Source organism: Thalia democratica, chromosome 1, assembly GCF_965202585.1.
Source record: "Thalia democratica chromosome 1, ktThaDemo2.hap1.1, whole genome shotgun sequence".
In the NCBI taxonomy this organism is placed as follows: Eukaryota; Metazoa; Chordata; class Thaliacea; order Salpida; family Salpidae; genus Thalia; species Thalia democratica.
The window spans coordinates 49,050,116-49,063,160 of NC_139165.1; the positions used below are offsets into that span (position 1 = coordinate 49,050,116).

General features: G+C 23.3%; 1 protein-coding gene across 1 annotated transcript; it reads right to left on the bottom strand.

The window, feature by feature from the left end:
• Positions 1-1,293: 1,293 nt before the first annotated feature.
• Positions 1,294-12,452, bottom strand: LOC145842794 (major facilitator superfamily domain-containing protein 8-like). The gene is made up of 9 exons (XM_082950279.1): positions 12,341-12,452; positions 9,013-9,210; positions 8,636-8,898; positions 6,907-7,114; positions 6,113-6,270; positions 5,376-5,517; positions 2,944-3,063; positions 2,420-2,553; positions 1,294-1,368 (listed from the first exon to the last, which is right to left on the bottom strand). The coding sequence occupies exons 1-9, from the start codon at positions 12,396-12,398 to the stop codon at positions 1,303-1,305; spliced, it is 1,347 nt and encodes a 448-aa protein (XP_082806405.1). The 5' UTR covers positions 12,399-12,452; the 3' UTR covers positions 1,294-1,302.
• Positions 12,453-13,045: the final 593 nt, after the last annotated feature.

Below are 13,045 nucleotides of genomic sequence, written 5' to 3' on the forward strand. Positions count from 1 at the left end.
ATTCCATTTTGTTTACGTATTTTAAGAGATTATAAATATTTTCAAAGATTTTAATTATAACAATATAACTATGAAACTACCATAACAGTTTATTCTCAATTCAATTTTTATTTTACTTAATTTTTTTTTGAGAATTTTCTTTAAATTAATACTTTTACTACAAAATTCCAATTCTAGAAATCTACAAATTAGTTACGTTTCGGATCTTACCAACAGACAGTTTGTGTACATCAATTGTATCTTATAACAAAGTTTATTGTAAGAAAAATAAACAAACAACATTTTTTCACTTAGTTTAATAATTTTTTTTGCTGGAGCACAATCAACGACAATAAAAGAATAAAAAAAATTCGAAGTAAAATAAAACATTAACAGTTAATTTTTTTTATAAATAACGCATACTTATCAAAGAGTTTTATACTAATTAGTATAAAACTACTTCTAAATTTGATTTTTTAACATTAATTATTGAAAAATAAATAAATACTGTTAAAAATAAATTTTTACAAGGATTTTTATTTGTAGAACGTTAAACTTTTCTGCAAAAAAAAGTGAATATTTCTCAAAAAATAATATATTACACATTACCCAAAAGCCTATTTAAGAAAAAACTCCTTATATCTATAAATTTAAAATGATTAATGAGTTACTTCTGTAAAAAGGAAATAAAATTTTAAATAAATAAACAAAATTGTAACTACATAAACATTAGAAAAGTCTTAAATTTTAGCTGACGTCATTAAAAGAAATTAAGTCCAGTCAAACTCTTATGTTTTCATGTGATAAAATACTAAATGACATTTAATAAGAAATAGTTTGAAAGAAAAAAAAATCCATGCAGCGAAAACAGCAATGATTTTTATCAAAACTAAACGGTTACAAACAAAAAACTAAAGACAAGTTTTAAATAGCTAAACACTTTTTATAAAAATTTTGAAGAACTTACACTGAGTAATAACTGTTTGCCTTTAACTTGTGTTTTTTAAACTCTACTTTTTTGGTTACTCAACATTGTAGTATATTCAACATTGTACATAAAAAATCTTCATTTGAAACATGTTATAAAGATAAATAAATCGTATGATTTCTCTAAGCTTAAAAAACCTCTAATATAGACTTATGCAACTAATAATAATAATAAAAAACTTAAGATTTAAATACTACATACAGATGCATAGATTGATATTTTGTATTGCACTTTGAGTTTATGATTATACATAATGAAGTATGATAGAAAAACCGAAAAAAAAGATCACAAGCACTTGGATTATTTGTCACAGATATAATACTCTGGTAAGGTCATCATGAATTTATTGTATCAAAGTTTTCTTGAACATCTAGTTTTTTATAGGATAGTATAATCATTACCTGTGGTGTGGTTTTAGAATTTTTTATTTCTATTTAATAAAGTTTCAACCACTATTAAGCCTTAATGTAAACGTGAACAAAAAATAAAAATATAAAGCTTAACAATGGTAAGATAACTAACAATTGTAAGTGCGTTTCTTAAATTAAAACAAGGGAAATAAATCATTTTATAAAGCTTTAATATATACTTAGTTATATATTGTTTATGTTCATTATTAAAAAAAAAATACTTTTTGAAATTTTATCCGAAAACTATTAAAACTATGTTTTAACAAAATCTCATATTCAAAAGTTCGTGTTGTAAATAAATCTAGTAAATATTTAGATAATAAGCGACTGTACATTTTGATTTTTCTGTTTATCTAAAAGCTTATAGCAATTCATTATTATAACATTAAGTCATATAATAATTAGACAACTTTGTTCCAAATGTATAAACCTAATCACTGTAAACAAAAAAGCTTCAAATGTACATTTTATTATTTAATTAAGCCATATTAAGAAATGTAATTTTTTTTTTATTTACATAACTACTGCTGATTTTAGTTTGTGCAAAAAATTCATATACATTATACCATTACCATTTACTAAGTTGATAACAATTTTCTAAATATAGTGTAAGGATAAAAAAAAATTATAACGTTTTTTAATTAAAAATAAAAAATTTTAACTAAAATTGAGTTAATGGTTAACCACTATTGATTGCTAATTCATACATTCCATGCATGAGACAAAACAAACACTTTTGTAGTTAAAACTAAAATATTTTTCAAACACTGTAAAATTAAACTTAGATTGTGTTTATGGTTCTGTTACAAAGTATAGCATTAGTGTAACGAATAATTTTTATTCAATTATTATTTTTGAATAACTGATTAATTAAACTATAACTCCTTGCAAAAAAGTGCTACGGATGTTAAAAACCAACAAATCTACTAAGTCAACTAAACTTTAATTAACGTAGAACAACAAATTATTTATTCATTTATGTAATTGTTAATCGTTATTACACCAATTGTGGAGAAGTTTCATTATAAAATCATTTACTTACAACTACGATACCATTAGTGAACATGTTGACTCCAAACATAATTGGTAGCTTATCTCCAGTTAACGACGAAGCCCATATGGGGCCTAAAATCTGACCAAGTCCTCTGACACTCAAGCGAACACCTTGATTGAAAGCTGTGAAATTAAAAAAAATATATTATAAATTTGTACAAGTGTGAAGTAATTTACTAATTTTATTTATTTATTCAATTAAGTATCTAATTAATTTGATAGCTTTAAAATTAACAAAAAGAAACTTTTATTTTACACTCTCAAATTAAAAGATAACAAAAGACATTTGACGAAGTTTTAAGAAACTAGTTTGTATACAATATTTTTTAAGTCGTTATAATTAAGTATATTTGCTTACAGAAGTCAAACTTTTAAAGTTTATAAACCTTCTAAAACCTGTTGATTTTACTAAAATGTAACAAAATCAACAAATAAACTTCAAGTTGTTAAATATAAAGTTCCAAAAGTATTTTTGTAGCATATAAGAACAAAGTTATAACAAACACTACTTACACTGTGTTTCAACATTCGTTAACTTTGAATAAAGTGAGACATGTGGCGTGAACAGAAATGGTAGGTTGAAAATAAAAAAAACTGTTAGGCTGATAAAACATATATAAACCCAAGTTGTACCTGAAAAATGATTTGACTTGTAAAAAACTTGCTCACAAATACTATTATAACGTAATAAGTTTTAGCGTTAAAAAACACTTGATAAGTGTGAATTTTCTCACTTTGCATTTAAGAAATTAGGTCAACACAAACAATGAAATAAACATAAACAATGACATAAATACAAACAATAACAATAGCATAAACAATGAGTAACATAATTCCACACAAATTGCTTTAAAAATTAGTGTACAAACAGTAATCTTACCAAAAAAAATTAAAAAATTATTAAAACATATCTACTACAATATTTAAAAGAAAAAAATAAGTACATATTAGTTGATTAAATGACGAAACAACGATCTAAAAAACTATTTTTGATAGATGAAAAATCATCGTTTCAAAAACAATTGTTTAAAACTCTACTACAACTTTATAAATTGTCATTACAATTCACAATTCTTTTTTAATAAATCCAAAAAACCCTATAAAATATAGATAAAAATAAAAAAAAATAAATACAATTATTTGGTGAATATCTAAAACTGTTAGACTTTTGTTATTAAACGTTTTTCTTCTACTAAGTAACCTTATTTTAAGACATTATTACTTTCAATCTTATAAATATGTATATATTTACATGCAAAAAAAACATTCTTTCTTTTAAATATATAAAACTTAACTGTTTGGTTTATTTTTAAACATATTTAATGTTGTTTTATAATTTTTTTACGGTAAATAACAATTTGATAAGCAATAGTATATTTATTAAACGTATGTTTAAGTTTTCTTGGTTAGCACTTAATACTTTTGTTAAGTTTTAACCTTATAATTACAAAGCAACATTAAAAACTGTTGTATGTTAGATAGTAGATACCTAATAACATAAAACACACATATTTTTTTAAATTATCAATTAAGTTCAGTTTAAAAACATAAAACTAAATGGTCAAGTTTTTTATAAAACAATCTTATCTTGCTTCAAAAATTACTACTGTTTTAACTTGACTACTAAAATTTATAAACTTAATGTATTCAAATATTTTAATAAAACAAAATATCATTAGAATTTTTAAGAATAAAGTATTCTAAAAGTTATCATACAAAAAATTTTGAAACATAAACTATAAAATATAAAGAATTTTTAAAGTTTTCGTTTTTTTTTTGAAAGCTTTAGTAACTTTGAATGCAAAATTTTTAAAAAATGCTTTGTTTACAACCAAGTATACACACACTATGTTAGTTTTATTTATTAATTAAGTCATTTCTTTTCTAATAAGTTGTATTATTACAATTTAAATCATTTTTAACTAATTTAAGTAAATTTATAAATATATATTTAAAAATTTTATATTTTTTTAATAACATCAGAAGCTTTTTAAAAAGTACGAGTTTATGTAATACATTAACACAAAAAAGTCTGTAGAATGTAAAAGTAAAAAAGTAATCTGAACAATGCAATCATATAAAAATATTTATTATAGTTTTCATAAACAGTTACTTTGATAAAACACTAAAATTTAAACCAGTCTTAAATATACTACTAGTTTAATACAATTTATATAAAAGTTTTAAGGGCATAGGGGGTTCTTTATGCATTTTAAAGTTAAATTTATTTTTAAGTGTTTAACCTTAGCTATCAGACACTTTTTAAAGATAACAAATTTATGAAAAAATTTGAGAGATAAGCATTAGAAGTCATTGACTTCAATATTTTCTAATGGTTGGCACAAACTAAAAAGGCGTAAAAGACTTAATAAAAAAAAAACTGTTTTCTTCTCAAGTTTTTTACTTTTTTTTTTAATTTTACGCCTAGACTGTTAGTGGCATTTAAATAACTCATTGAAAAATACCAATATTTTTTTTTTTTTAAATCTTAAATTTTCATGATTTAATATTTAAAAATTTCTACTTATCAATTTAAATTATTTAAGAAATTTTTCAGGTCTTAAGGTAAAAAAAAGATAGATATTAGTGAACTTTTAAACTTCAGAGAAAAATGACAATGAATAATTTTCAGTTCATATACTTGTATCAGAAACTTTATACATTTATGATTATATTTCGATAGTTAACTACTACTTAAAAAAAATATAAACAAAATCTCATGGTAATTAGTTATACTTTTAGATTTAATAGAAGTTTCATGATAATCTTTTGTTAAAAGTTCCATTACCCCTCCTGTGTAAGTAACTAAAACTTTCCATATTAGCTTATAACTATTAAAAATCTCATTTTGAACAACTTTAACAATAACTGGTGATTACATCAACAAACAAGCTATAAACAGAACATAAAGTTATACATGTTACTTCTTAATCAAAAAATACAACCTTGAGGAGCAAACTGAGCGTAGTAAATAAATGGAATGTAGAATCCAGTTAAAACGAAACATACAGTAAATCCACTTAGTATCATCAGTCTGTCAGACAAGAACTTGCTCAACCTTGCCATTACTAAGAATGATATAAGTACCTTTAAAAATTTTAATCTTATAAATTTTAACAAAAAATCTGTTTTAATGAATATGATTTTAAATTTGATTCTGTTTTTTGTTATTGAACATAAACAATAAGCTTCACCAAACGACCAACAACAATTGAGACAACCCATGACCGATTTCGTCCTTATTAAGAATCATCAGGCAAGCATAGTTGAGTTCTGATAAATCTAGAAATCAGTCATGGGTTGTCTTGAGTGCTTTTTGTTGTTTGGTGCAGTTCTTTTTTTTTTTGATGGGGCGAAACATTTTAGCTTTGTTAAAGAAAGCCGCAATAAATACTTTTAGATTATGAAGTTTTTTTTTTATAATTAGCATAATATTATTTTAAGCAACACAAAGTATTGAAAATATCATTGAAAACTAGAAAACCATAAAAAAGTGTTTTACATCGCTAATTTCAAAGAACATACAGCACAAATAACACAGTACTAAGATTTTTACATTGAAACTATTATCAATTCTAGGCAGAGTTAAAAATTTGTCACTTTTTGTGCAATAAGATATGATTTTGAAACGAGTGCATACCAAAGTATTCAAAACATAAATTGTTAGATACTAAAAGCTTACATCTATCCCGCCTCCAAGAAATAATAAACTGTTTGCCTGTGAATTCCAACCGAAATACTGTGAAGTGAGAGGAGTTAGTATGGTTTCAAAAGCGGTTTGTATGAACATTATAAAAAACTGAGCAGCTAGGCAGACTATTATTTCTTCCCTAAACAAATCTGTCAAAATATACATAGTTAGTAACACTTTTTTTACATCAGTTTAGAACTGTTTTAAATGACAATGAAAACCATGTTAACTAAATAAAAAATTGGTCTAGAAAACTTTATTCCATAGTGTAAACAAGTGAATTATCTAAATATTTTCGTATTAAAAGCTAGGTTTAGACATTGTTTATTCTTATACGGCGTTTATTAAAAAAATCCTCAGCATGTTTCAGAGTTATACAACTATTAAACTTTATTAAGATAAACAACATGAATTATAATTAAAATCTAACTAAATTAAAAGGTATCATGTTTGTAATTTTAATTAAGATATCAAAATTTGAGGATATAAAGATATATTTCTCTTCAGAGCAAACTATTCATACATTTTACTATTTAGTTTTCTTCAATATTTTCATAAACTTGTATTATCCATTTAGTACAAAGTGCATTGTTAAAAATAGATTTAGTAGCAATAAATCATATTAACATTTTGTATGCTAGTAAATATATTATAAAACCTAAACTAAACAAAAACGTTAATAAAAAAAAATCTTCCAGTTTTGATATGTTTCAATACCAATAGTTTAACAATTATTTTTGGTTTATAAATTTTTGATAAGAGATTAGCAAAATATTTTTACAAACCATTAAAAATACTCGACCAGCTCTGTACATTTTCATTCCTTTCATTAAGTTTGTCTTCGCTACTGTTTTGTGTTGTAGACCCATAATCGTTTTTGTTTTCAGAAACTAAACTTTCAGTTTCTTCATCAGCCCCCGTAGAAACGCTCGACTCTTTGTAGAATATCACCAGTCCAATTGTATACACAGACCAAATTAAAGCCATGAAAAACTAAATCAAAAAGTATTCAATTATAGTTTGAGTATATATAAAAAAATTTAACACTTGATTTAAAAATAAGTCTTTTTAAATAAAAAATAACCAAAAAGACTAATACATTATGTTAAAATTTTAAGTTAATTTAAAGAAAAAGTTTTGTATAAATTGTTTCTGTCTAAAGATATTTTTATACATCCTTCATTTTCGATAGTTTATTACAGACCATTGCATGTTTTTTATAAGTTTTAGAGTTCTAAATGATAACAACGTATTTACTCAACGTATAAAATTTGAATATTTTTAAGTAAATAAAATATAATGTGTGTTTAAAACTAAATAAAATTTATGATACTCCAAGAGGAAAGAAGTGAAAAAAATAGCAATCAAAACTTGTAGAAATTTAAAGCTATTCGTCTTGTAAAATTTATAAAATTTATTAAGTAAAATGTGTCCCCTAATAATATAGACAACTTGATATTCACACTTAAATTCTGTGTAGATAAATAATTTAAGTTATTTTTTAATTTTTTACAGCAGCTTTAGCCTATGATTTCATTCACAAGAATGTCACAAAAAATTTTACGAATCAGAATTATAAAAACAATTATCACCTAGAAAAAACAACAATGTTATATTTATTGCTTGAATTTTATCTTTTTGCTCTTAACTAAAACTATTTGATTCTAAAAATTTTGTTACCCTTTACCTTTCTTAAAATTGATTAAATTTTAATTATTAAATTTCTGACTAATCTTTTTCAAAAGCTAATTAATATTTTCATAAATGTTTAAGATTTATTTAAACATTTTTATAAGTTTAAAAACTTTAACTAATCAACCAACATTGCACAATAATAAGCATAATTTTAGTATACAATATTTAAATTGTTCAAACATTTTAAAATGAATATAAATTCTAACACTGAACGTTAAATATAACAAAACAAGCTTAATTGAAACTAAAGGTAGTGACAGTAGTTTAAACAAAGTATTACAAGACTGATTTAGTTAATTCAAAAGGTGAAATTAATAAGTATAACTAAAACAGGCCTTCATAAAACAGTGAGTCTGCTTTGAAAATTCAAGTAAGCTTTTAGTTTGTTTATAAAATATTATTTTTTTAAATTTAGGTTTAGATTAGATAGTTATATTTGCAATAAACATAGTAGTTTTATTAAAAAATTAAGGCTAGAAATATTTAAATCAAGAGTTAATTATTTAACATGGTTATAACATACCTAAATAACTACAACAGTTAATTTCAAAACTATAACAACTTAAATAAGTCAAAATTACCTAAAGAATAGCAAAGTTTATTAAATAAAATATTTAATACATAATTTGAATCGAAAATAATATAATTTCACAATTACAAAAATATATTACTAACTATTGTATTTAACTTGTTAAAATACCTTTTAATGACCTTAATATAAATATTATTAATCAAAATAAACACCTTTCTTATTGTTTAATCTTTTTTAGTAAAAACCATTACTACTATTACAAATAGTTTGTTAACTAAATAACTCACCCCAGCTCCAGATAAATTGTTCACATGTACTGTTCCCCAATAAAAGTCTAGCTTCGTTAACAAAATATTGAATGCAGGGCCAATAATTAAGCCTACTTGTCTAACAGACATAAGCTGCGCAAGTTTAGGGGTTCTCTCTTCTTTGCTGGTCGTTTTAGATACTGCTCCAAATATTGAGGATCCTGAACCGGATCCAATTCCTGCAATGAGCCTGGCAACAACTACCATCATTCCATTGTTTGAGGCCATATACATAAAATTTCCTGTTTTTTTTTACAAAAAATCAAGATAAAAAAATATTATATAATCACTTTTAAGATAAAAATACAATAGTTCCTTATCTGGTTATTTTTTGAACTTAAATATAGTCAACAAACCTGCTATTTCGAACAAGTTACTGATTACTATAGTTAGTTTTACTGAACTAGTTTTGTCAGTAATTCTTCCATAGATTGGTGAAGATATTAATCCAGTTAAGCTGAATGCTGAAAGAGCAAAACCAAGATAAAAACTTTGAGTTGTTTCATCAGTAACTACTTGATCCAAAAATTCATTTATACTTGGAAGTATAATGGCTGTTAATAAAAATACATTGATCAGTATGAAAACTTTAAGTTAATTACATTAATATAAAATACAACAATAACTAAAAGGCAATATATAAAAAACAAATTTACAAAATAATTAATAAAAGCAAAAGTAGATAAATTAAACCTAGATCTAAACAATTAAGATTTCAAATAAAATTTTGTGAAATGTCTAGATACCAGTTTTAAAAACTCTGTTCCTATATTCGTATTTATGCAATCACTGAAAGGGGAATTATAATAAAATACCTCCTTTTTCCTAAGTTTTATTTTTGTACTTTCCATAGGCTTATCTTGAACATATAATAGTGATGTTTTGAAACCACTGTTTTTTAAAGTCTTTTCACAAAAAACTTTTATTTCAAAAAGATTTTTTTAGTTTTAGTAAAGATGGTAATCTTTTTTGGATCATAGATGGAGTCCCTTTTTATTATATATGGATGATTACAGTTGAAATTTATATAGATGTTCTTGGCATTCACTTTTTAATATGGTAGATATTTGTCTTTTTCCAAGTCCATATTTATATCTATAAAATCCACTCTTTGTGTACTTAATTTAATTTTTACATTTAGGTTATACTCCTGAAACTATAAGTAAACCGTCATCACAATAAAGGCCACAATTAGTTTTGTCAATTTTCGTATCATCAATTAGCTCATTTAGAATAAATAATCCCACTAATTCACAAAACTCTGCTTTGTGGTAATTTCCCATCAAAACATCATGCGCATAATCTTTTTGATCCAACACTTGAAATTAAAGAATAAAATGGTTTTCAGGAGTAAAGTATGATACTAGTTTGATTGTTACTGACATTAATATATTTCCTTGCTAATTGAAAAGAATTATTTAAGAAATCTTTAAAAATACTAGGGTAAGATTCTACCACATCAAATTTCACAAAAGTGGATAGTTTCTTAATTTTGATATTCTTAATCCATTTGAGGTTTAAAAATATTTTTTCTACTGCTGCAGTCCTATTTTAGATTTTATTATAGGCAGAAAATGACAATATTTTTCTACTAATTATTCCTAAACTAGATTCGCATGTATACATTAATCTACTTTTTTTTTTAAGAAAAACTCTCTTTGTGATTTTTTAATATTATTAAAGCATTAGATACATCTTTCTTTTTGAGTTTACCTTTAATTTTATTCTTAGAGATTATAAGTTATGCCTTGGTGTTAATATTATTGACAATTTTGGTAGTGGCTTTTTTATATTTGTAAATGTAATAAATGAAGTAAATGTTTCAAATAATAACTTTTACAGCTATCCACGTTCATTGTATATAGGTTAATAGTTTTATTGACTTTTAATATGACTTTTCCTTTTTCCTTGATATTTTTGAAGTAAAAAGTATATTTTGTTTTAATTAATTTTATATAGACTCCTCAAGTGTAAAGCTCTCTAGTAATTTATTGTTTAACCCTCAAAAACATTATTAAGTATACTTTTTAAAGTTCTAACTGACATAACTAAACTTAAAACTATTCTAAACAAACAATAATAAAACAAATATTAATGTTACCTAATATGACAAACTTGTTGAAAAATTACTGCTGAATGAAAAATCAAATAAAAATTTGAGCAAAAATAAAAATTTTAGCATAGTTATACTTCTTAATAGCTCACCTTAAAAGAAAGAAAATTATTTGATAACAGAACCAATAAATAAATAATAATTACTTGCTAAACAAACATTTGATTAATAACAAATAGTTTCATAAAAAATCTCTGATGATAAATATTTTTTTTTTAATATCAAGATAAATATAAGCAGAAAATGGTACTTATACTTATTATATCATATCAATTAATTTAACTATGTATGAGTAGTTAGTAGTTATGGCAATTAACAAGTGAATAAGTTTTATTAACTATAAAGTTTTGGTAGCTTTCTTGATCTTTCTGTGAATAACAGTTCTTTCTTGAATTAATGTCTGTACTGTATAGTATACTTAGTTTATTGTTGTAGAGGAAAGAGAAAGTCTGATGTTTTTCTACCATAAAAAAAATATTCCAAGTTATTTATTAAATAGGTACTATCTTATATTTTTTAACTTTATTCTATAACCAAAAATAATTAAAAATTTAGAGATAAAAGGATTTTCTTTTCACAGTAGTGTTATTTGTAGTTAAAAAACTTAAAATTAGTTATTATTCAGCTTTGTTGTTTACATTATGGTAAAATTTTACCTTTACTGTTGTAAATTTAGTTAGAACTTTTAAATTAATATTATTAAATCATGTATAAAACTATCCTAATATATGTTATTTTTTAATAGACTTGTATTTTATTAGTTTCACACAGTAAGAGATTACAATCAAAAATAAAACTGTTAAGAAATGTTGGTCGCATAACTCTGTTATTGTTTTTATTTAATAAACAACTAACTTTAAAACATTTACATATTAATATATATTCTAATATAAATGTTGTCAACTAGAACTTAAATATCAAAAATATGTTATTTAAAACAAAAGTTATGCAATAACTGTAATTAGTGACAATTGTTTCAAAAAATTGTTAAAATGTCTACTGGTTTTATAAAATTAATACTTTAAAACATTTACATATTAATATATATTTTAATTATAAATGTTGTCAATTAGAATTTAAATATAAAAAATATGTAATTTAAAACAAAAGTTACACTAAAATTGTAACTTTATAAAACCAGTTGACATTTTAATAATTTTTTAAACCAAGTGTCATTAATTACAGTTATTGTCAACTAGAATTCATATAGTTTAAAACCATACTAAATAATACATTATACAATACAAATATAGCTTAAAATTTTGAACTTAGTATAGTGTTGTTCAAATTTTAAAAATTTAGATAACTAAGTATTAAAAGATATTACAGAAAAAATATTAATACTAAAACAAATGTAAAATTATATATATCAAAATATGGCATCAAACAATTGATTTTATGTTTTATATTAGAATGGCATAGGGGTACTGATGACGGCTTAAAAACTCTTTGAGTTAAACGCTGCAAGATAGAAATCCAACAGTTTACACTCATACAAAAAAAGTGTTAACTGTTTCCATAAACTTTTTAGTTATTACTTATTTATAACTTACTTAAACAATAAAACATACCATACTCTATTCCGCTAAGCAAAAACCACAAGCATAAGACTACAAAATTCCAATCCATTTGATGACAATATATTTCGTTTAGTTTATTTTTCTTATCCTTAGTATTATTAGGTTTGTTTATTGACTTGCACTACTATCATTTGAAATTTTTACTATGTTTTAAAAGTTCATTGAACTTATTAGGTAAAGCACCAAAAACAGCACTACAATCTAAAACTTCAGTACAGAACAAAACAAAACATGAAATAAACTAAAAAAAAGTTTTATGAACAAAAAACAAAAAATCAGAATAAACAAAAGGTATAAGGACCTAGTAAAAAAAAAGACTTCTAGTCATCGATTCGATGCACTGTATACTTGAACTAATTGTATTGAGATCAAAATAATTTCTAACTATCATAGTTTAAACTTTATATTAATAAATTGTTTATTAAATTAAAAAATAGCACTCAAAATATGTGATCTTAGGACCTGTTGTACGAATAAACATTTCGATTATAGAGTTGTATGCGACGTTTTCTGTGAAACTAAGATTAAATTTATAAATCAAAAATAAACAAATTGTACAGTAATCTTCCTTTATTGTACCAACATATGTTTCTGTGAGTTAACGAATCAACACACTTCAGCTGGGTTCTGTAAAAAAATAATTACTGTAATGAAAGAATAGAAGCATAGAATAAAGTGGGTGTGTACATGTTATTC

Coding starts and splice junctions, on each gene's coding strand:
- LOC145842794 (XM_082950279.1), bottom strand. CDS start 12,398: ATGGATTGGAATTTTGTAGTCTTATGCTTGTGGTTTTTGCTTAGCGGA. Junction 8,899..9,012: donor TAACTTGTTCGAAATAGCAG/GTTTGTTGACTA, acceptor AAAAAAAAACAG/GAAATTTTATGTATATGGCC. Junction 3,064..5,375: donor CGCTCAGTTTGCTCCTCAAG/GTTGTATTTTTT, acceptor ATCATTTTTCAG/GTACAACTTGGGTTTATATA.